The 25,832-nt window shown below is 33.0% G+C and overlaps 1 protein-coding gene across 1 annotated transcript; it reads left to right on the top strand.

The window, feature by feature from the left end:
- Window positions 1-20,398: 20,398 nt before the first annotated feature.
- LOTGIDRAFT_162866 (hypothetical protein) lies at window positions 20,399-25,475 on the top strand (the record flags this gene model as incomplete). Its single annotated transcript, XM_009058884.1, has 5 exons — window positions 20,399-20,407; window positions 23,120-23,207; window positions 23,688-23,818; window positions 24,353-24,505; window positions 25,419-25,475. The coding sequence occupies 5 exons, from the start codon at window positions 20,399-20,401 to the stop codon at window positions 25,473-25,475; spliced, it is 438 nt and encodes a 145-aa protein (XP_009057132.1).
- Between the last annotated feature and the right edge of the window lie 357 nt (window positions 25,476-25,832).

The following is a 25,832-nucleotide window of genomic DNA, read 5'->3' on the forward strand; positions in this document are numbered from 1 at the left end:
AGTGTTATTAGTTTGAACATCAGTTGTTATCTACTGAACATCTTTTTAACTGTGATTAATCTTCTAATTTGTGTTAGTTTAGAAACAAATTTATAAAGAATCTTTAATTAGTTTCATTGAAAAAAACATTGGTACTTTTCGCGCTGCATTTAAAAATAGATTTGAAGGGACAAAAGAATAAAAAATAAAGAGTTTAAGACAAGGGAGGACTTGATAAAATAAATTATGGAGAGAAAAAGGAAGTTAAGGCGTCAATGGTCACTATGTGATGATGATGAGGTAAGGTTATCTTTGTGTCATCTACCGAAATTCCCTCATCTACCAACATATCAAAATACTTTGATTAGAAATAGAAAAGTATTAGTGTAAACATACACCGTATTAAACAATTCAAATATCTAATAATATTTATATTCCTGCTGGACTAAATACAATAATGATAAAACTCCAAACACAGCCTCATCTGTCATCCCAAATACTAACTATACAGTCCAACATCTTACTGTCAATGGCCGCCAATTTCCACAAAATAAGGAATTTGACCCCATGCTGCTGCATAGTGAACAATTACAAATTGAAGGATGATGTCATGTTTTAGACTTTTTAAATGATTTAATCAGCTGGTGAAAAAGCATAACCCAATTTTATTAAAAATACATGACCCAAACATGCAATAACCACAATAAATAACTGGACAAAAATCTTAACACAAATATCAGCTACTTGCAAATTTTTGAATTTTCTCTGCAGCCTGTGCTTTCGTAACTACCGAGGGGGTTAGAATGGAGTATATGTTAACTATGAAATTTTCTGGGCGGGGAACCCACTAGAGTCCACTGGCCCCCTATCATCTAGTTGAGCCATTGATAAAGTGTGGCCAAGGTATTTGTTCTAGGTTGTATTATTGAAGTGAAAATATCAGAATACCAGACATATTCTCAGGTAGAAAACTTTGTAAATGAGTTAGCAGGGTTAATGGTGACTGGTCTGTAAACACACCTGGTGGTAAACGCCTCATTAACCCAGGCCAGTTCCTTAATTATTCTAATTACTGTAAGACATGCTTCTTTATTAATAGATTGGCTTTTAGTTGGTATATTGTAGGAATGTGAATCTCTCAGGGATGTGGTTCAATTTTATTTACCAGTCATGTCTGACTAGAGCTTTAGACTGTTGATTTGACTGTATTTACCAGTCATGTCTCACTAGAGCTTTAGACTGTTGATTTGACTGTATTTACCAGTCATGTCTGACATCTAGTGTCATCGTTTCCATTCTTTTTGCAAACAACTGTGTTGATTGGCTCTGACCTAATTGCCTGTGTTTATATGTCTCGAGCAAGTATTTTGAAAAAAAAAATTAATGTAAAGCGACATGAAATGAATTCTGTAGTTTTACAAATCTTTATATATATATTTTTTGATATTTAGTTGATAGAAACCAGAGCTCTTGTTAACCTGTTGAGAGGCTAGTGAATACTTATAACTAGATTTCTCCATGGGACTTAAATAGTAATTTGATTGGGTATCTGATGGCTTTCAACTTGGTATGATTAGTCAGCAGGTTTTAAAGTCTAGACTAGTTTCCTTCAATGTCATACAAACTAGAGCTGTTTCTAATCTGTCATACAAACTAGAGCTGTTTCTTATCTGTCATACAAACTAGAGCTGTTTCTTATCTGTCATACCAACTAGAGCTGTTTCTTATCTGTCATACAAACTAGAGCTGTTTCTAATCTCTCATACAAACTAGAGTTGTTTCTTATCTGTCATACAAACTAGAGTTGTTTCTTATCTGTCATACAAACTAGAGCTGTTTCTAATCTCCCATACAAACTAGAGCAGTTTCTTATCTCTCATACAAACTAGAGTTGTTTCTTATCTGTCATACAAACTAGAGCTGTTTCTTATCTGTCATACAAATTAGAGCTGTTTCTTATCTGTCATACAAACTAGAGCTGTTTCTAATCTCTCATACAAACTAGAGCTGTTTCTAATCTCTCATACAAACTAGAGCTGTTTCTTATCTCTCATACAAACTAGAGTTGTTTCTAATCTGTCATAAAAACTAGAGTTGTTTCTTATCTCTCATACAAACTAGAGTTGTTTCTAATCTCTCATACAAACTAGAGCTGTTTCTAATCTCTCATACAAACTAGAGTTGTTTCTAATCTGTCATACAAACTAGAGCTGTTTCTAATCTGTCATACAAACTAGAGCTGTTTCTAATCTGTCATACAAACTAGAGCTGTTTCTAATCTGTCATACAAACTAGAGTTGTTTCTTATCTCTCATACAAACTAGAGTTGTTTCTAATCTGTCATACAAACTAGAGCTGTTTCTTATCTCTCATACAAACTAGAGTTGTTTCTAATCTGTCATACAAACTAGAGCTGTTTCTTATCTCTCATACAAACTAGAGTTGTTTCTTATCTGTCATACAAACTAGAGTTGTTTCTAATCTCTCATACAAACTAGAGCTGTTTCTTATCTGTCATACAAACTAGAGCTGTTTCTTATCTCTCATACAAACTAGAGTTGTTTCTAATCTCTCATACAAACTAGAGTTGTTTCTTATCTCTCATACAAACTAGAGTTGTTTCTTATCTGTCATACAAACTAGAGTTGTTTCTAATCTCTCATACAAACTAGAGCTGTTTCTTATCTGTCATACAAACTAGAGCTGTTTCTTATCTCTCATACAAACTAGAGTTGTTTCTAATCTCTCATACAAACTAGAGTTGTTTCTTATCTGTCATACAAACTAGAGTTGTTTCTTATCTGTCATACAAACTAGAGTTGTTTCTTATCTGTCATACAAACTAGAGGTGTTTTTTATCTCTCATACAAACTAGAGCTGTTTCTTATCTCTCATACAAACTAGAGTTGTTTCTAATCTCTCATACAAACTAGAGTTGTTTCTTATCTGTCATACAAACTAGAGTTGTTTCTTATCTGTCATACAAACTAGAGTTGTTTTTTTATCTCTAATACAAACTAGAGCTGTTTCTTATCTCTCATACAAACTAGAGCTGTTTCTAATCTCTCATACAAACTAGAGTTGTTTCTTATCTCTCATACAAACTAGAGCTGTTTCTTATCTGTCATACAAACTAGAGCTGTTTCTTATCTGTCATACAAACTAGAGCTGTTTCTTATCTGTCATACAAACTAGAGCTGTTTCTTATCTGTCATACAAACTAGAGTTGTTTCTTATCTGTCATACAAACTAGAGCTGTTTCTTATCTGTCATACAAACTAGAGTTGTTTCTAATCTGTCATACAAACTAGAGTTGTTTCTAATCTCTCATACAAACTAGAGCTGTTTCTTATCTCTCATACAAACTAGAGCAGTTTCTTATCTCTCATACAAACTAGAGTTGTTTCTAATCTGTAATACAGACTAGAGTTGTTTCTTATCTCTCATACAAACTAGAGTTGTTTCTTATCTCTCATACAAACTAGAGCTGTTTCTTATCTGTCATACAAACTAGAGTTGTTTCTAATCTGTAATACAGACTAGAGTTGTTTCTTATCTCTCATACAAACTAGAGTTGTTTCTTATCTCTCATACAAACTAGAGTTGTTTCTTATCTGTCATACAAACTAGAGTTGTTTCTTATCTCTCATACAAACTAGAGTTGTTTCTTATCTGTCATACAAACTAGAGTTGTTTCTTATCTGTCATACAGATTAACAAGGACAACAGTAGCGGAAAGGAAACAGTTATATGCTTAATTGTAGAAAGTATTTTCGATCTCAGAGAAAAGTGAAGTTGGTGAAGGTGGACGTTTTGACTGGTTAAAATTGTGATATGAATCAGAGCTGTTTGAGTTTTTTTTCAAGATTAACTCAACTGTTGATAAGTAACTTATATTTGTTACTGGGCTTGAGACTGGATATTATTGACAGATAGAAAATGAGGACATTGCCTTGAACTAACTTTATAAAATCAGATTGATTGAATATTATTTCTATATTAACATCAACAAATCAGTGTTCATATGTATATATTTAAATCTTAAGATACACATCAATCGATAAAAGTCTAGAAATCTGATTGGTCGATTTTATCACTTCTCTTATCAACCAATCTCTTAAAATACCAACTAGTAATTTGATTGGTTAATATTATCACTTCATTTTGAATATCATATGTTTACGATTATCTTAAAACTTCGATGGTTTTGACAGCAACTAGAAATCTAGAAATGTTATATCATCAATTTACGATTATCTTAAAGATTACGATGTTTCTGATAGACAAAATTATAAATATGGCTTTAAACCAGATTTGTATAAAACCGTATAGATTAGTCTGTTATATCAGTATCTACTGGAAGAGTGGATGTTAACTTATCATCTACCAACCTGTAAAATTACAAATATTGACCTTATGCTTTCTAGCCACCTGGTGTAAAAGATGTTTTTGATAGGTATCTGTTAGTTTCTCTATATGATAGAAACCAGAGCCATATAAAACCCATGTTGAGGTTGTAAAACTATAAATATTGACCTTATAAATTCTAATGATAAGAATAAGTTAGAAACCAGCTGGTTGCAGATAAATGAAAAATGGGATGCAGTTAAAGGAATTTGTTAATTTCATTTCCCACATTACTGGTTTGTGAACTCTCTAGAGGAATTCTGAATCAGTTTTTAGTCAAACAAGTCTATTTACAATTCAGTTTTCTCCTGTTATTTTGAAATAACTTTCTGAAGACTTGTTGATGTTTCGAGAGGAATTTAGGAGTCAGTATTTAATCCAATGAATCTTGTGCTTATTTTCAAATTGAGTAGTTTTGTTTTCCTGTGTTTTCTCCCATCATTTACAAATCAGTGTTTATTGATTTTCAAGTCTTTATATGAATTTTGTATCAGTGTTTAATCAAATGATTCTTTTTTCTATTTTCAACTTGAGTAGTTTTGTTTTCTCCTGTTATTTTGAATTCAGTGTTAGTGTTGATTTTCTACAGGAATACAGACTTAGTGTTAAGTCAAATACAAGTCTTATACAATTTTCAGCTTGAGTAGGAGGTTCCTATTTTGAAACCAATGTTTGCCGTGTTAATTTCAGAAATCAATCTTCAATGAAATAATTTGTGCGTTTATCTTCAATATGAGTGGTTGTATATTCTACTGTGATCAATGTTAACATATTGATATTGAACATGAGTGGTTGTATATTCTACTGTGATCAATGTTAACATGTTGATATTCAAGTATCAATAGGAATATATAAAATTAAATGATTCTTGTGCTAATATTTGACACGAGTGGTAGAGTTTTCTCCTGACTGTTATTTTAAAGTCAATGTTCAAGATAAAGAAATTTCAAATCTGTAAACTTGATGGTAAAATTTTCTCTGTGTTTTATTCAATATTTTGAATGGTGAAGGAAATTAGGATGTAAAACTCCATTCATTTCATTTCATTTCTCAATTTTTTGAAACCAATGTTAAAAAAAGTGTTGATTTTCAAGTCTCGATGGCAATTCATCAATCAGTGAAATTAAAATCAGTCTGGTGTTAATAAGACAAAGAGATTATTAAGTATTCTTGATTGATAATGTTATAGTTCTATAGACAATAAAATTATTTTCATGTTCATTAGCAAGTTTAGTAGTGGAAGGGGTTGAAAGTAGACTAAGGTCAGACTCTCAAAACCATCTGATGTGGCATCATCAAGATTTGGACTGATGGATTGTGGTAAATGATGGATTGTGGTAAATGATGGATTGTGGTAAATGATGGAATTCTATTGGTTCTACTTGTATAATTGACTATCTCCACTCACAATGAAAGTTTATTAAGAATTGGAATTTATTTTGGATTATTAAAAGTGTTTATTTGAGTAAGAAGATAAGATTTTAATTCTACAGGAATATTTATATTACAATAATTACTTTCTATAGACACTGGGTTTAATTCTCTTTCTCTGTAGTGAGCAACTTTTACTCAAAGGTAAGAAATAATTTGATATTTATATATTAAACTTACCATTATGTAGCCATACTAGAGGTTGTGAAGGTCTATAAGATACCAGTAAGTCAACCTGAGGTTGTAGGAATAACAAATTTGGAAGTGAGAAAAATTGTCTTGATCCCAAAGAACAGGGGTTGTAAAATCATTACCAAGAGATTTGGATCAGAAACTTACTTGCAGACAGGATCCTCACAAATCTAAATTGTTATCTATGTAAAGTCATTACTAAGAGGTTTAGCCTTGGTTGACAGGATCCTCAAGAACCTTAGTTGTTATCCTTGTAATATTATTATCATGTGCCTAGGCCTAGAACCAGGTGGTAGACAGGATCCTCAAGAACCTTAGTTGTTATCCTTGTAATATTATTATCATGTGCCTAGGCCTAGAACCAGGTGGTAGACAGGATCCTCAAGAACCTTAGTTGTTATCCTTGTAATATTATTATCATGTGCCTAGGCCTAGAACCAGGTGGTAGACAGGATCCTCAAGAACCTTAGTTGTTATCCTTGTAATATTATTATCATGTGCCTAGGCCTAGAACCAGGTGGTAGACAGGATCCTCAAGAACCTTAGTTGTTATCCTTGTAATATTATTATCATGTGCCTAGGCCTAGAACCAGGTGGTAGACAGGATCCTCAAGAACCTTAGTTGTTATCCTTGTAATATTATTATCATGTGCCTAGGCCTAGAACCAGGTGGTAGACAGGATCCTCAAGAACCTTAGTTGTTATCCTTGTAATATTATTATCATGTGCCTAGGCCTAGAACCAGGTGGTAGACAGGATCCTCAAGAACCTTAGTTGTTATCCTTGTAATATTATTATCATGTGCCTAGGCCTAGAACCAGGTGGTAGACAGGATCCTCAAGAACCTTAGTTGTTATCCTTGTAATATTATTATCATGTGCCTAGGCCTAGAACCAGGTGGTAGACAGGATCCTCAAGAACTTGTATATTTGTAAACTAAAAGCAAGTTTGGTCAATGACAATTGTTAAATAGTGCCAAGGTTTTGCAACAGACCAGCTGGTGGACAGTATCTTTTAGAACCTTAGTTGTTAAAGAAATTTGTTGAAAAATCACTGTCAATTGTCTTGGCCTTGAACCAGGTGGTAGACAGGATCCTCAAGAGCTATATAAGAGTATATTTGTAAGCTAAAAGCAATCAAGTTTGGTCAATGAAAATTGTAAAATGATGCCAAGGTTCAGTCAAGGACTAGCTGGTGGACAGGATCTTTTAGAACCTAATTTATATTCTTGTAAAATGACAATCGGTTTAGCCAGGAACCAGTTGATAGACCTTAACTGTGTTTCCACTGAGGGAAAAAGTCGGCTTTAAGCTAGCTTTCGTGTGCTTCCAAAACAGCTACAGTTCAGGAACCAAAAACCTGTCTCTTTGTGTTCAGCAATTTATCAGAGACCAACTGAAAGCTAGCTTTGGCAATAGGGGGTGTACTGGTCTTTCTGGTATTTTCATTTCTTACTGGCCTAAAGGGTAACGTTGGACATCAGTTGTCAACAATGTGTGACTTTGTGATCCAGGCTAAAGTCTTTCTGAAACCAGTTAAATTAAGTGTTAACTCATTCAGCAATAAAGCTGGTTTAAGTTAGCTTAGAGCTAGCTTTACTTTACAATTCTCAGTGGAAACACATTTAAGATCATGGAAGTGTTATCCTTGTAAAATCTTAGAAAATTCTTTGTAAACTCTTTGTAAACTCTTTGTAAACAGTTTTGGTCAAGAAATTACTGGTTAACAGGATCATGGAGAAGTTATCCTTGTAATTCAATATAAATAGATTTAACCAGGTGTAAAAGCTAGGAATGTAGATTATAGCTGTGATAAGTAAATTTCTAGAAGTCAATGAGTGTAGAAAGATGGTGTAGAGATTTTATATGTAGATTATACAGGCTACCTGTAGTTATATACATGTTTACAACATAGTGTTTACTAGTTTAAACAGAACTGTAGGTTTTTTCATCAAATTGTGATATGGAGAGCTCCTTTTTGAATGACTGCTTTGGATGGCCTATGTGATAGAAATGTGTCATAAAATGCTTAGTTTTAAGGAAATTGCATAACTCCCAAATGTCTGACTGAAAATTGGAATGATACAAAATGATTCTATCAGTTTCTCTACGAAGACAATTCCTTTAAATAGCTATTCTTATATTCACCAGCGAACCACAGACGTCTAATTACAAATTAGAATGATGCAAATTGATACTATCAGTGTTCATAATACAAAGATGTTTTAAAAAAACACTACAATTCCTTAAATAAGCTATTCTTTTCACCACTGAACCACAGACGTCTGATTGAAAATTGGAATGATGCAAATCAATACTATCAGTGTTCTTGATACAAATAAAAGCTTTAGAAAAAGTTTTAAACATCCCTTTAAGTGTGACAGTCACCTATATATTAGATATGTATATATGATATACCAGTGTCATTAATTGCCTGAATGCCCAAGCATAAAGTGATGGAAAGTTATACTGTCTATTCATGCTGATCATTATTAATAGGGCAACAACCTGTATTTTATGTGGTTACACCACAGCCTTGAATATATGTAAATAGAAGTTAATGTAACTTTCAAACACGGATAATTCTGGATACACTTGGCTGAGAAGGTTCAAATTTCGAAGATTGCATAGCGTCTGACTCTTGAGTAACAACATGATTCAAGGTCTGTTTTTATACGCCCATATGGAAATGTGGCCATATATTGCAGTTCGTCCATTCAAATTTCTTGTAGGCACGATAGATACTACAGTTTTTATGCTATCTTGATGAAACTTGACGGTGAGCTGTGAACACTATCATATATTAGCTTAGCTAAACAAATCCCATTTTTTATCAGAGAAAAATTCTAAAAATTCACGGCAGCATTTCCCTCATTGCACACTGCATGGTGTTGCCCATCTTCTAGCTCAATCATGCGCAGAAAAGTAGGCTGTAAAACTCCATTTCTGTTCATTCCATGCCATTTGATTCAGCCTGTCCATCATTATCAAAGTCAGGTATTTATACTGTCAGGAACTTCGTTAAGACAAATTGATCCTAATTAATCAAATTACCAGGCTATAAACAACCTTTATTCATTATATTCATATTAATACTGGAATCTGGCATCCTGCTGTTAAAAGACGACCTGCCAAAATCAGAAATTCAACAGATTACAAAAAAAAAAGAGTAGGAATAATCTGAACAGCAAAATGGAACCTGAAATCCTCAAAAACATATTGATATTATCACTTGAGGAATTATATCAATCATAAGTGAGTAAGTATTTCATAATGGAAAATGGTATCAGGTGTCTAGAAGAGTAAGCATACCATACCCTGCCAGGTACTAAACTCTAGATTGCATTGATTGCTTTAACTGATATACAATTGATATTAATTGTGAAATTTAGCATCATTCTGGTAGCCAACTACCAGCCAAAATCAAAATTCAACAAATTGCAATAATATGTCTTAAGGCAATTGTAGGTGTTCATATTACCTAGCCTGGGTTTTGTTTCACACAGTGCTATATTGTTGTACAATTCATATTAATGGTGGAATTTGGCATCATGCTAACTTTATTTTTCACCACATCCATAATGAATTGTAAATGTATATATGTTTTATGAAACTTTCTGTGTTTTTTCACATTTTGAAGCTGAGGCATTACATTACAACTGGGTTATATTCCAAACTGCTGTATTGTTGTACAATTCATATTGATGTTGGTAGAATTTATCATCATTCTGTTAGGAAGTCCATCCTGGCAAAATCGTGACACTTTCACTTTCGCTGTCTTCATGGACAAGAAGTGAACACATCATCTAACTCTTGGTTATATCCTAGACAGAGGTTCTGTATTGTATCATCTTATCTTACAGAAAGTGTCAAAACTAATATGTCCAACTTCTCTCTATGAGGCTTACGTAAACATTTTAACTTGTTTCGGGGTTTGTCTGTTTAAGGGGTAAGGGGCACATTTCTCCAGATTTTGGTGTATAGTTTTTAATTTGACTTACTTAAAAAGTCCTAGTGCCCCTTTAAACCTTCATGTCACCACCCACACCAAGTTTATTTCTTGCCCTTAAAAACTGAGGACAAATGAAGGTTATTTATATGTTAAAATTTTTTAATAGTTTTTATCCCCATTCACTACGGACTTTTAGATACGCTTGCTTGATAAATAAACAAACTCTGGTGTTCATGTCCTACTTATTTTCTCTTTTGTTCAGAATCATTCAGGTAATACATGTTTGTTTTTCAAAAATATACAACATTCTGCAGAGATATATCATGCCCTTCTGGGACACCTGATAGCTATCAGCAACAGGTTCTTTGAACTGAGCATCCCCTTTGCAGATTTTACATTTTTAATAAACCTAGTTTGTAATGTTCATTGCAGGTCAGATTGACTGATGTAGCACCTCTAGTTGATTGGACAATAAAACAGAGACCTCATGGCTTTACAGTCAGTGCATGTTTAAGATCTATTTACTGTTTAAAAAAAGATGCTGTTGTCCTGATTTAAACAGCCATCATTACTAATTCTATGATGTCGTCTGAGTTGGATCACTATTCAGATCAGGTGCATAAAAGTAGGGCATAAAACTTTTTTTTTTCTTATTTTTATGAACATTATAAATGACATTAATCTTGAAATCAGTATTATCAACATCTTTTAAACATTTATAAATAGTTAACATAGAAATTATACCTTCAACTCCCAGTATTTTATTAGTTACAGGGGTTTTTGTATTTTTTATGAAATGCTATCTTGAGTTTAAAATCATTTAGTATAATCATCATCATCATCAACATCTTATAAAAATACTTAGTAAATAGTTTACATATTATACCTTCTACTGGCAAGGGACAGGTTGAATGATCTGAGCCAAAGTTTTCACGGCCGGATGACATCCATCATTAAATACCAGCTAATGTATGTATAGATCAAATGATAATTTTATACTAGATATTTTCTCTGACTGATTTTTCTTGAATTATTATAGTTGTGTGTATGATATGATATAGTTATATAGTTTACTGTAGTATAGATTATCTCTAGAATATTGTGAATAAGTTTCAGTTTGTAAATGAGTAGATGGTTTTTTAATTGAATCATCATTTGACTGAATTGAAATTGAAATATTGATAATAAAACATTGTGAAAAGATTGCTGAGAATTTGAAAGTTACTAGTGGATATGATTTTACTTGTGAAGTTTTATTGTTAAATATGTACTAGTGTTTTCTGAATTTACCATCATCTATTGGGTGAATTTAACTTTTGATTGCAATATTGTGAAATAAAATACTGACAATTTGAAAGGTGCTTCTATTGAATTGTGGATATGAAAGATTGTTTTTAAAGTGATACTATGTCTTAGAATGAACATAAAATTTAATTCTCAAGAATGGTCAATATGAGTATATATTCATCAGTGAATTTACCTGGTGTCATAAAGTTACAACAGAATCCCTGTCAAATCTAGAAAAGTGGAAAATTCATAAAACTAAGTAATTATTGAAAAACGTCGAATCTTAATATTAAGTGTTTTTCTATAGTTAATTGCCTATTTATGGATAATTACTAAGTTTTGGGGATTTATGGGATTATATAAGGATCCTGTTATGTTATTTATGACACCAGGCGACGTATTCTCTAACCAATCTGAGCGCTAGGATGTCCTAGAATCAATGTTAGAAGATAAGAACCTAGGATATCCTAGCTCTATTTGCCAAGTTTATCTTCATTCTAACACATAGTATACCTTTAATAGAATAAGAATTCTGGAAATTTTTGAAGTACAATACGAATTCTGAGGATTATAAGCTTATGGATAATCTTTAATACGGTATTGATTAAGAAAGTTTTTAAAGTTTTTGGGGTAGAAAAAGATATTTGGATGTTTTTAGAGTAGAATCAGAATTCTGGAAGGAATTATCAATTAACATTTAAAGTGGAATAGAATTCTGGTATAGAAAAACTAGATATTATAAGGAGTGTTCAGAATCTTTGTGAAAGTTTAGAACTAAATTCTTATATTGGAATATTTGATACAAGTGAATAGCAAAGTATTATATCTTTAATTGAGGTTCAGAATTCTTGATCAGAGTAAAAGTTTGAACAGTAGAAGTTAATATAGAATAGAAAATAATATACCTGAAGGTAAGTTATAACTTAGAATCACTATAACTAGTACAAATATTTATTTTCAAAGCTCAATACTAACTTTGTTAAAACTGACTCCATCTTATTTTATCTAGCAGATCTCTTGATTTGTGACCTCGGCCTGTGCTTTACAGATGAGATTTTAGGATTTTAATTTTACCCTTAATACAGTTATAAGAGTGGGTATTAGGGGGTTTAAGCTGTCAAAAGCACTGAAACAGGCATCAAAATAGGAATATCTGGCTACCAGCTGGTCCTTGGCCAAACCTGTGGGTGTATTTATTCAAGGTATAATTCACCAGTGGTGAAGCCAGGTTTACTTCCAAGGGGGGGCGAAATATCTGAGGTTATCCGAATTTCTAACCTAGTTATGAGATTTTTGCCCGAAAAACTTGCTTTCGGGATTGCGAGGGAGGGGCGGCTGCCCACTCTGCCCTCCCTGTGGCTCTGCCACTGTATAATTCACCAGTATATATATATTGTTATTGTGTTATTCAGTATAGATCTATATTTGAGATGTGTTTATATTTCAACTAATGGAGCTGCATTCTGCTTCATCTACGTGTCCCTCTGGAATTCAAAATAGGTTTTTTAGTCTTAGTCTGTAGAATAAACACAGGCTGTAGTGCAGTCAGTTAGACTATTGGAATCTTGAAGTTAATTGCTTGGTGGTTTTGGTTACAGGGGTAGATGATGGTTATAGGTTTTAATCTTGGTTGGTGTGTCAAAGTCTGGTGACCTTGAATTAGTCATTATTCCAGTCAACCAAACTATAAATGTTTTAGCCTTTCCTAACCAGACTGCGACCATTTGCAATCTGACGTCGATGGAAAATGTAGGTTGTGGTCAGTTGTGATAAAAACTGGAGAAAAAGTTCCAAAAAAATTACAAACTTAGAAAAAGTCAACCTCATATCACGAGTTAGACCGTTCTAAAGTTTTTGCAGCATTTTGTCACAAGGTTAAAGTTATTCAAGGTCACCAGACTTTTACAAGCCGACTGAGATTGGAACCCTCCCATGACCACCATTTGCAACATTCCAACACTCTAACTGAATGGGTTACAGCCATCCTCAACTATTATTAGAAGGTAACCATATGGCCACCCCCGAGATAAGTAATGTTTCTGACTAAGATAAATAATGAGATTGTAGAATAATGTAAGAATGGACCATGTTTATTGAAGTATTATATAAATTATAAAGTTTATTATAGAGAAACTAATGGTGTTTTCTGATATTAGAGAAAGAGAGGTGTTTTAACTTCTGGCAGAGTTTCTACATTTCAAATTACCCTGAATTCTACATCTTACATGAACTTGTACTTCATTCAAATACCATGAATTGAATGTTTTCTAATAGGGGTTGATAGCAGACATCCAGCTCTTGACAGCACTTACAGTCACAGAGAAATGAGTGATTTAAAGGGATTGTAAAGAGGTTTTCTAAATTGTTTATGTGTATCAGGGACACTGATGGCATCAATTTGCACCATTTGTGTGTGACGTTATAAAATGTGTTAGTTTTAGTAGAAGTGCAAAAATTGGAATGGTGTAAATTGATGCCATCAGTGTCCCTGATACACATAAAAGTTTAGAAAACTTCTTTACAATCCCTTTAACTTCTGGCAGAATTTCTACATTTCAAATTACCTGGAATTCCATTTCTTATATAAACTTGTACTTGAGTGCACAAAGCCTTCTTAAATACAATGTTAAAATAAGTCAAAGGTAACTAAAAGGGGGTTGAATTTTTATAATTGTCATCATCATTCAAAACTTTAAAAAGCAAAAAATTGAGGAAAGCATGTGTTATGTTTTTTACTTGTATCAGTGAGCCTTTTAACATCCTTTTTCGGTGATTGCCTTTTACAGTTTTCCTGATCCATAATTTTAGCAAATAAATGATAAAACTTAAGTTTATATGTTAACAATACCCCATGATGTATTTCAGTTTATGTTAATTTATCAGTTTTTATCACAACAGGTTTTCAATACGCTTGATCAATGATGTAGTTTTAGAATTCAAAAAAACTCAATATTTATTATATGTATGGATTCATATATATTTTTTACCATTTTCTGACAAATAAATGATAAGATCACACTTATGTACCTTGGATCTCTAGCAGGACTAAAACTGTTTTTACACTGCCTTCAACATTGGCTCTCAACATTGGCTCTCAACATTGGCTCGCTTGAAGTAAGCTGTACTCAGTCCAGCTTCAACAGGCCTTACCTGCAGTAATTCTTGGCAGAATAAGGTTCTATAAGAGAAACTCTCTTATAGAAGCACTGGCCTAGGTCACAAGTAGAGACTATGAATTTCAGCATTGGAATACATCAATTTGATAGGAAATTACCAACTTCTGGAGAGATTTACAAGATAAACAAATAATTCAGAAATTAGCAGTGTTATGGATCACATCTAATATACTTATTAGCAAGATGATGTCATCAACTTTAAATACAAGCAGGTTTGACATTTAGATCTCCAGTCAGACGTGACGAACAGAATTCAGCCTGACTAATCAATATTTTAAACAGTATTTATGATGGCTCTATATAAACAAGATAGATATTGAAGAGTAATAAATATGTTTTAACTACTACTTGTAACTTGTAATAATCACTTCAATATCCAGTTTGACTGTTTCTACTTTCTCTGATATGGCAATATAACAGGATATTATATTGATTCAGACCCACAGCGCTCAATTACTATATCGTCGCTGTGCTTCCGAAACCTCGTAAGTCAGAATTTTCTCAAATTTTTATTTTGGTTTTATTAGAACCTACAGATTATACTGTCAAAGTGTTGTTAACCTAATCCACAGCCCTCTATTACTATATGTTGTTATAACAGTTATATATATAAATAATATAAGAAAAGACCCAAACAGTTACTTAATACATTATTTTTTATTGCACTCACATTTCATACAGTCACCAAAACTATTTCATATTTCTTTAGTTCATTATCAAAATAGCTTCATATAAGGCAGAGAGTTTGAATCCATTAAACCAATCTTTTTTGAATGAGATGTTGCCTATATTCATAATATTTTATAGTTTCAAGCCTGTATTCATTTTTACTTCAATCAGAAGAAGTTCAGTGTTAGGGTGTATTGAGCTGAGTCTCAATGAAAGCACTGGCCTAGGTCACAGAGCAATGGATAAATCTATTAATTATGTGAAAATTAGTTAGTCATTGGTATGATTTTAGTTGAAAAGACACTCACACAGTGTTATTGGCAGGTTAGAAAATCACATGACACATGAATATCAAATACCTCAGTCTCAAATTTGAGGTTTACCTACTAAAGTGAAACACGTTAGAAAATGAATCCAGGTTGATATTACAAACAGATTATTACCGGTACAAGTATCTGAATAGATAAAATACATAGAATATCTGATGATATTACTAAACTCCAAGACTGTATGCTCATCCAAACTAAAACTTTTATATCTTAGGATTTGTTAAAGAGATGATGGTCTAGGAGTTAAAATTATCATCAGATATTCCATGTATTACTATTGTATTTATTATTATTATAATCTATTCTATTCTAATTGAAATATAACCCTAGAATCTTCTGTTAGTAATATGTTATAGCCTAAAGGAATCAAACCTACAAGCGCTGTAAACCTTGATATTAGATATTGAAGGTGTGTGATGTATTATGAGTTGTTGATTCATTCTACAATTATTATAAAAATCTATTTGAAATATAACCCTGGAATCTTCTGTTAGTAATATATACCTAGAATAAAAAGTTAAGCACCACGAGATTTTGAACCATTGTTTCGCAAATCATACTTGATAACAGAGATATATTTATTGAGACCTAATGTTGAAAACAATATGTATTCGTGAAAAATCAACAACAGGAAGTAAATGATCGTACATGTCTTTATAGCCCCAAATGCAAAGTATCTGTTTTTCATCATTCTTTAAATGTCCTGTTGAGGAATTTGTTGCCACTCCTGATGCAATTGAATTGATTATTATCAAATATAACTAGAGAAAATTACCTGTATGTATAATGAAATTGTTGTTATTAAGACACCTGTGTACTTTCTTTCAGTAGAAACATATTTATTTCTCACATTCAAATTTTTTTTGCTCCAATTCTGTACATGTACATGTTTCTCTCTATCAGTGTTGCAGTTCAATTTGATCTGTAGCCCAGTTGGTTAGGGGTATAAAACTCGGTGAGTGAAAGTCCTGTGACTTAATTCCAATATGCCCAGCTGTAAAATGGTACTGAATAAGTCATCTTTCCTCATTATTCCAGTCAACTCAGTTGTAAATGGGTACTGAATAAGTCATCTTACCTCAATATTCCTATTCCAGTCGACCCAGCTGTACATGGGTAAAGATTAATACCAAGAGGTTTGGCCTAGGACCAGCTGGTAGAAAGGATCCCTGTGAACTTTAATTGTTTTCCTTGTCAAAAATGATTGTTTCTATCTCTATTGTAATTAAAGGTATATGAGGTACTCGAGATAGTATTAAACTAAAGTGCTTAATTCTACCTGTGTTTTATAGATACTCTACCTTCTATATTATATACATCTGTTGTAGGTTTGTAAACACCTTGTTTTAAACACCAGGCACCAATTGACTTGACTTAATAGATGTATTAAGAGGTTTAGTTTGTTTTCATCTTCTTACTCTTCAACTGAAGGTAGGGATACAGAGTTAAGTTTTTGTATAAGAACTTCAATTTTATGGAATTGTCTTTCTTTGGATAAATCAACAAGTGTTTATTGTAACTGGTATAAGGTCGTGTAGAGAGTTGTATATCATGTTTGATTCTCTGTGATATCAGTTTACTGGATGTATGTGATAATTTGTCACCTTGACATCCACCAATCAACCAAATATCATTGGAAACTTCTTTGGAAGATTTAACTTGTTTAATATCTCTGGAAACCCAGTATTAAGTTTCCTATAGATCTTACAGTATTTCAGTTTATAGATTTCCTATGTAGTTTGATGTACTAGTGTGTATAATCTGAATGTGTTTGGATTAAAGAAATATACTAAGTTACTATATATTTTGACAAACCAGTCATAGTTCGAAGGACATTTCTGTGAATTTGAAATTGTGACAGAATCAGTGAATTTCGATTATTTGTTTTTGTGGGCTCCAAATTTTGTTGATTTGATTTGAGAAGATTAGCCATTGTTAGTTTGCTAATAAGCTTGTTCTGCGTTATATAAATATCAATATTATCTGGCAATGGTCACGATATAGAGAGAAGAGAAGAGAAATCGTGACACCTGGAATTGTGAGTTTATTTTTATAATCTGTCAATGTTTCAGTAAATTCTAGGTGTGTTTTATAACAATCTCGTATTGTAAGTCTTACAAGATGGTTTAGTGTATATGAGAGTCTGTTTTGTCTGTATTCTATTGGTGTAAATTTTTTCTGGCATATCTCAACTGAAGATATATTTGTATTCAACATGGCACAATTCAAAAGAAAGAGACAAACATTCTATTTTGATTTAGGGTAGAATAAATAGTAATTGAAATTATAAAAGCTTAGAATTTTCTATTAATTAATACCAGACTTCAGACAAATTGTCCATTATAATATATTTTGAGAACTAGAACTAGACTTGTATTGTCTGTATTATTACCCAATACACCTCAAATTGAAAATACAATATCTTACACCCTCTAGAATATCTAGATTTCTTTCTCTGATCTGTGCACATGTATGGTTTGACTTGATATCCTTTGCTTGATGTGATTTTATCCAACCACTAGTTTGGATGGATGTGATTCTTTCCACCCTCTAGGTAGACTGACTGATGACTGATACACCTGTAAGTTCTATCAATATGTTTATGATAGACTGGAGGCCTGAAAACTGATTTTTGGTTGGATATGATCTCTTACACCATCTAGGTAGACTGACTGATAACTGATACACCTGTAAGTTCTGTAAGTTATATCAATATGTTTATGAAAACTGATTATTGATGAAACCTGATCATTACTAACATCTTGTGTTCATGAGAATATTGTCTAGATGAGTTTTTCTTTCAACACCTAATCAACAATTTGTATCTCAAATAAATCTCACTCACTCACTTACTCACTATAGCTGTATGACTCTTTACATCCTGTAGTTTGGCTCTTGTTTTCATGAGAATATTGTCTAGATGGGTTTTTCTTTCAACACCTAATCAACAATTTGTATCTCAAATAAATCTCACTCACTCACTTACTCACTATAGCTGTATGACTCTTTACATCCTGTAGTTTGGCTCTTGTTTTCATGAGAATATTGTCTAGATGGGTTTTTCTTTCAACACCTAATCAACAATTTGTACCTCCATTAAATCTCACTCTTTACTCACTATATGTGTATGACTCTTTACATCCTGCAGGTTGGCTCATTGCTATTGAAGATCATGTTCTGATGAGAATGTCTAGTTGAGTTTTTCCATCAGCTCCTAATCAACAGCTCTTTCAAATAATATATTACACCCTCTAGGTTGGCTCAATGATAAGAGATACTGTTATGGATGATAAAACCTGATCATCACTTCTTTCGATGAGAAAATTTTTAGATGAGTTTTTCTTTTAACACCTAATCAACAATTTGTACTTCCAATAAATCTTATGTCACTAAAGCTACGAAAAATAGATTGCCCCTGAAAAAATTCTGACAATCGACCAATTCTATTACTGTAACTAAACATCATACACCATACTCCTCCTGATATATTACTTACCCCTCTAGATATATTACTTACCCCTCTAGATATATTACTTACCCCTCCGAATAATCCGGTCTGGCTTTATTTTCCATGAATTTTATTTGTTCTATTGACAATTGTTAGCTCTCTTTACACCCTCTGGGTTGGCTTACTGGTACCAAGATCATCTAATTCTTATATTTCTTGTATCTCCAATAAGTCTTTCTCTTTGTGTATTACCAGTTATAAAAATTGTGATTAGAGATGACATGTTTTGGTGAGAATACTGTCTACATGAGATTTTTCTGTTCATTTCTTATATTTTTCATGAATTTTATTTCCTCTATTGACAGTTGTTGTCTATAAATGATTTGAAACCTTCACAGACTCTATCACTTATCAAATACATATTATCTAGACCTTCTCTCAAGGGAAAATTGCAATCAAATTTCACATTTCGTTGAAAAATGTCCGGTTGACAAAAAAATAATTCAACAACCCTGGTCAAACGTATTGATTTCATGAGTTAATAGATTGTGATTTAGATGATATTAATATGATGGTTTTCAGTGTAATTAGTGATTATGTTTTTATGTTAATATTAAGATAGATATGTCATAATGACCTACGTGTCTTAATTAACTTATTAATTACATCCCGCGTTTAATCTCTTTCCCATAAACACACAGTTTATAATACTGACTGATATACTTTAATATAGCTTACACATCAGTTTACTTTTAGTTTAATCAGGACATCAGAGGTAATTGTAAGATGGAGGGCCATCGTTTTTTTCATGTTTTCACTTTACCTGATTTTGAAAACTTGTCTAAAAATTACTAAGTTGCTCATTTTTGAGATATTTCATCAGATTTTAAGGTTATTAAGAACGATTTTTGAGATATGAAGTTGAATTTTTCAGCCATTAAAAGTCAGATTTCGAAGACTGGTCATTTTCTAAAAGTCGTGTTTTGTCAGGGGAAAAAAAACACAACTACAGGATGCTTCACAAAATTTGTTTTGAGAGTATCTTATTTTTGTGGGCGTATATTGTCTTGTCTTAACTGGTTAACTGTAAATTGAGCACATAAACAGAATGAAATAAAACACCCTGGGTATGAATCACTATATTACAATTCAATTATTATTCAATTAAAAAGATAATATTTTATAAATTAGGAAAAGTAGAATAACTCGAGCATAAAATATGTTATTTCTACTTCTTGTCTAGGAGGAAGGTGAAACTTGAATACATTGAGTGATTATTATACAGTAAACCAGTGATTGGTGAATGTTTTATAAAGTATACTATAATGATATTAGTAATAGAAGTTAGTATAAGGAAAGTGTAGTAATATTAGAAGTTTTATTATTTGAACTGGATTATAAGAAGATATTATTCCTGTTAAGAGGTGTTATTGTTAGAAAGTTTAAAAGTTAATATTAATATTAATAATGTAGATATAATTCATGTAATTTGGATTAAGATGTAGGTATTTATGATAATTTGGACTATGATGAAATTGGTAAGTTATTACTATTAAATTTTAAATAGTCTTCTAAGATAGTAGATAGTTACCGGTATATAACTGTCTAGAATTAAAAGTAAAGTAAACTAGTGTCCAAAAGAAACGATACCGACTTATTTTCAAAATTGTTTTTTACTAAGTGAATTGTCTAATATGAAAACATGCCAATTTGTATTGCACATCCCAAACACAGCATAGTCGATAAAAATACCGGGAACACGTGATCACTTCCGGGAAAAAACGTAAATTTCGTGAAAGTGACATTTCCCTCTCTAGCATGTTCTGCACTTGCATAAAAACTGTATAAAACGGCTGATCAGACACGTTGATATCACAGCAACAAAAAGAACACAAGATATGCCACGTTTGACAGGCATCGAGAGAGAGCCGTTGGAATGGTCCAACAAGGAGCGACACACGTCGACGTCGCCAGAAGGTTGGGCTGCGCACGCATCACTATCACCAGGTTGATGCAGCGGTTACGTCAGCGTGGGGCACGTCAGACAGGCCCAGGAGTGGAAGACCACGAGTAACCACGCCCCATTAAGTTCGGTACATCCGGGTATTACGACTGAGGAACCGCACCGTAACGGCGACGTCCACGGCGGCTACAGCACTGGGACACAGGATCAGTCGACAGACCGTCTACAGGAGACTACGGCAGTATGGTATCCCTACCGCGGACCGCTCCTGACGCCTCGACACCGGAACAACAGACTGATCTGGGCCGGGCGAGTTCGACGTTGGCAACGGTGGGACTGGGCACGTGATATGTTCTCTAATGAGAGCAGATTCCTCATCTTCAAAAACGATGGATGGCAGCTTGTATACCGACGATTTGGTGAACGTTTGGCGCCTAACTGTATCCAACAGATCCGACCGTTTGGAGGTGGAGGGTTAATGGTTTGGGGTGGCATATGTGGTGACGTCAAAACGAGGCTTGTCGAAATTCGTGGAAACCTGAATGCACAGCGTTATATTGACGACATCCTACGGCCTGTTGTGGTGCCCTTTATTCAGCAACAGCCTCGTGGACTCCTTTTCCAACATGACAATGCAAGGCCACACACAGCAAGATTGACACAGAACTTTCTTGCCAACGCCAACGTACAGGTTTTGCCATGGCCCGCATGTTCACCGGACATGAATCCCATCGAGCACTCATGCGTGTTCTGGCATGTATTGATGCTCACGGTGGACATACCCGCTACTGACTTGACTTGTGGTGTGACATTTCCTGTTGTTTCTGTGATCAGTGCTCTAACGAAATGTTCTTTTTTCAACCCCACCCATCTTTAAAGGCTTGTCATATTGGTTGTACAGATTTTATTGAAATGAAATTTTTGTACAGATGTTGTGAAAGAATTTCTCAAAAGCATAACACCAATCCTAAACTTCTGCTTTGTTTAGTTTTTCTTTTATGTCGTTGCAAACAGGTGGTATCGTTTCTTTTGGACACTAGTTTATTATTCACTTTAATTTGTTAAATCATGACCTAATTATTTAGTCAGTTCAGTTAGAAATTTGTAACATTATGACCTAATTTTAATCAATATAACTGAAGTAACTTGAAATTAACAAGTTCTTCAATATTTGGGTGTTTTAATGATATTTTATAAGTTGATTTAGATTTGATATAATCAGGAAAGTTAAAAAGTTTCCAGTTTTATAACTGATTAGAATTTAAGACTCTATATAAAGTATGGTAATTTGGTAAGAATAATATAAAATGTTGTAAAATCAGTTTTTGAAAAGTTTTGATATGTGTGTTTTCATTAACCTAGCTACCACATAAAGTCACTGTTGTTGGTGTGTTTTTTGGTGTGGTGTATACATCTGATATTTGATGGTGTAGATATTTCTTCATATAAATGTATCATGTTATATCAATAGATTAATCGATTTCTAAGTTAGATTTCAGGGATAACTTATTTCAGGACTGGTGCCATCTATATTTTACAAGGATAACAACTTAGGTTCACAGTTAAGGATCTTTTCTACCAGCTGGTTCTTGGCCAAACCTCTTGGTATTGATCTTTCCCGGATTATCCGTACCCATTTACAGCTGGGTCGACTGGAATTATGATTTGAAGATGACTTATTTAAGGTCATTAGACTAATAAAGAATCGAGCTTGTGAATATTATGTTCAAGTTATTATTAAGTATAGTAAACAATGTAAATACGGTGTATATAATGATGTTAAATCGTGTTGTATAAGTTATTTATATCATGTCTAGAGAGTAATTAGAGCTCAATAGACGGTCTCGTTTCATTGTTCTTTAATTTTTAATACATTTGTTGAAATAGATAAACTTATTTCACAGATCCAACAAATTGTAGGGTTTGGTCAATTGTATAACTTTACCTCGAATCATGTTCTAATAAAAACTTGAATTTCCTATTGTTAAATTTTAATATAACTGTACAAATAGATAAGATTGTTTTTGGTTGAACAGTTTACCAACTCATAAATGATCAATTATAACAAGTTACCTCAAGTTTTACTTCGTGAAATAATAATATGAAATGCTTGTCTATACAGAGAAATAAAAATTGTATATTTTGAATGAAATTGTAATATTTTGGCCATATTTTTTACTAAATTGTATTATTTTGTAATAATTTGTATAATTTTGTAATATTTTGTATAATTTTGTAATATTTTGTAATATTTTGTATAATTTTGTAATATTTTGTATAATTACAGAGTCTAAGTGAATCTAGAGATAGTGGTATGGAGAATTTATCTCTCAATATAGTCAGAAAAAACACTGTCTCACATCCTGTACAATATGGTATGTTTCTTTTCTATTAGAATTAAAATTAACACAGTGTTAGAGAATATTTCTGGAAATACCATGAATAGAAATCTTGCTATTTTTCTCGTGTTTGGGTACCTGTATGTGGCCTGAAGAGCCGTGGTTTATTGTACCATTTTATCAATAAGACACTTTTTTTGTTAGCTCTCCCCTCTAACTTACATCACTGAAAGGTAAGTAGGAGACATGTCAATGTACAATCTAGTAACCACTAAATGGAACTCATTCTTAACTCTCAAACAATCCCCTACCAGTGATGCTGTAAATTATATTTGTGTACAACATGCTGCTTCAATCTCATCAACTAGCATGTAGAAAAGATCTTGCTCAAACCACAAATAAACTCCTTCTCAAGCTAGGCCTAACTGTAATGATGCTGTAAACTTTGATGGTTTTCAATGCCAAGAACTAGTTTGTATAAAAGATATTATGAATATTTCTATGTTGATATTTCAGATGATAAACATAAGGGTCCGATATCAGTTGGTGTGACGAGAGAGGATTGGATTGCTCATATGAAAACTAACGTGAATAATAAAACAGATGATACAACATTCCCTCCTAAATTACACAGTCCACCACCACTGGTAGGTCATTCTTTCATACCCCCTCATTTTATTGTTGTCCACCCAGTTCATCTGTCCAGCTTCTTAGACCGCAGTCCACCACAACAGGTCTGTTTTAAACAGCCTCTTTTTATTGTTGTTCACCAAGTTTATCTCTGGCTACAATGGCTGCTAGATACAATAGAGAATACAGTCCTCTACCATTGCATGTGTTTTTTATACATCCAAATTATATTGTGAAATTAATGATTTTTGACGAAACGTTGTATATCAATTGAAAGCATTAGATATCATCTTATATTCCAATATGTTATTTGGATTTTGGATTTCGTTTTGGAGTGCAGATCGTTAGTACTTGGGTCATTTATTATCACACCAAAATCAGTATACTTCAAATAAATAGCTGTACTACCAGTGGTATTGGTGATCATAAAGTCTTCTGTGATTGGTTATTGCTGCCTGCAAGCTGGCAAGCTACTATCTATCTGCTGTTATGGGTATACCTTACACCACTCGGCAAGATGTCTGGATTAAGATTATGTTGTCATATTTCAGAATAACAACAGTCTAGAAGAAAATGACAAGGAATCAGAGAATCTTAAAACAGAGAAGGAGAGGGACGGCCATCTTGTTACACAGGAGGAGGATACGGATCATATCTCTACTACCCCTCATATAGTAACATCTCGACTCTCACAGATTAGACAGGTAGGTTACACCCCCAGTCCCCCCCCCCCCCCCAGGCCCCTATGGACCTGGGTATATTATGTACTATCTCTTCCTAAATTACTTTTGAAAAAGACACCCTTCTCCCAAAAAAACTCACACAAGACATATTCAACCATATATTACCTTCCGTATCAATCAACCACAGAAACCATTAACTCTAGTAAATAAGCCTGGAAAGGGCACTAACTCCATTTAATAAAGTCAATGATAAACTAAGTTGAAATAAGTAGCTATTCTATGAGGAAATGTCCACTTAAAATGTCTGACAATTTTAACATTTTATAGTTGTCTGAATATTTTCATTTGTGCTGTCAAGGTCATATTAATCAAACCTTTGTATAGTTTCTATCAATGACCTGGTGACAGTCTCCTACCTCAGAGGGGCTGCTCCCTGAATAGTTTAAATGACTTGAATGACATGCTGAGTCACATAGTTGAACCTCCTTGAAAAATTTGGCCCACCTTAGACCTTGGTCTAGCTATAGACCTGCTGGAACAAATATGAGAATTGCTGCGTTTTAAGGTACAAAACTGATCATGGACATATTTCTTTTACAAGCGTTCAGTTTAAAGTCAAATTTCACATTCCCAGTCTCTAAAGAATACTGAAAGAAAAACCAGCTACGACCTTTTTTATTTCAAAGATTATTCTCTAATGTTAAAAAGTGACTTTAAAAGTTTGTATAAATCAAAGGAAATTATAATTTACAAGGAAACTGGTGTTTACAAGGAAAGTGATCAATGATTAATTAAACAACTTTTTATTCATTAAACTTTTCTACAGGAAATTTATAATTCATATTAATTTTTATTCCCAATGACTCGATCAAACCAAACTTTGAATGATAAATATACCAATACAATTATTATTTTCTATGTCGACTTTTTAAAGGTATTTCTAGTTCACAATCTCAATCTTGGAGTGGCCACAGGTTTTCCAGAAAAATAAGCCTGAATCAATGGCAACACACTCTACAAGCCCCTATTCAGTCTACAAATTTCATGTTGTTTTTTGGGACTCAATAGGTTGAAAAATAATCTGGGGCCAGTGAAAACACCTCAGGTTGGGAACCAGGAGGCCTATCCTGTCCACAAGTACCTGTTATATATTAATATTTTGATACTGTAGGTATAATACAACTGTCCAATGTTGTAGGTTGGTGATTACAATTTGAATAGATATATCAGTTTTCTGTTTGTGTTTTAACAGTTTATGTTTTAGTCATAAATATATTAAATTATATCACAAAAAATCCCCAAAAAGGGGAAACCAATTAAAACTATATTATTGTCCTGTTATTTGACA

The sequence above is a fragment of the Lottia gigantea genome (assembly GCF_000327385.1).
Source record: "Lottia gigantea unplaced genomic scaffold LOTGIsca_36, whole genome shotgun sequence".
Taxonomy (NCBI): domain Eukaryota; kingdom Metazoa; phylum Mollusca; class Gastropoda; family Lottiidae; genus Lottia; species Lottia gigantea.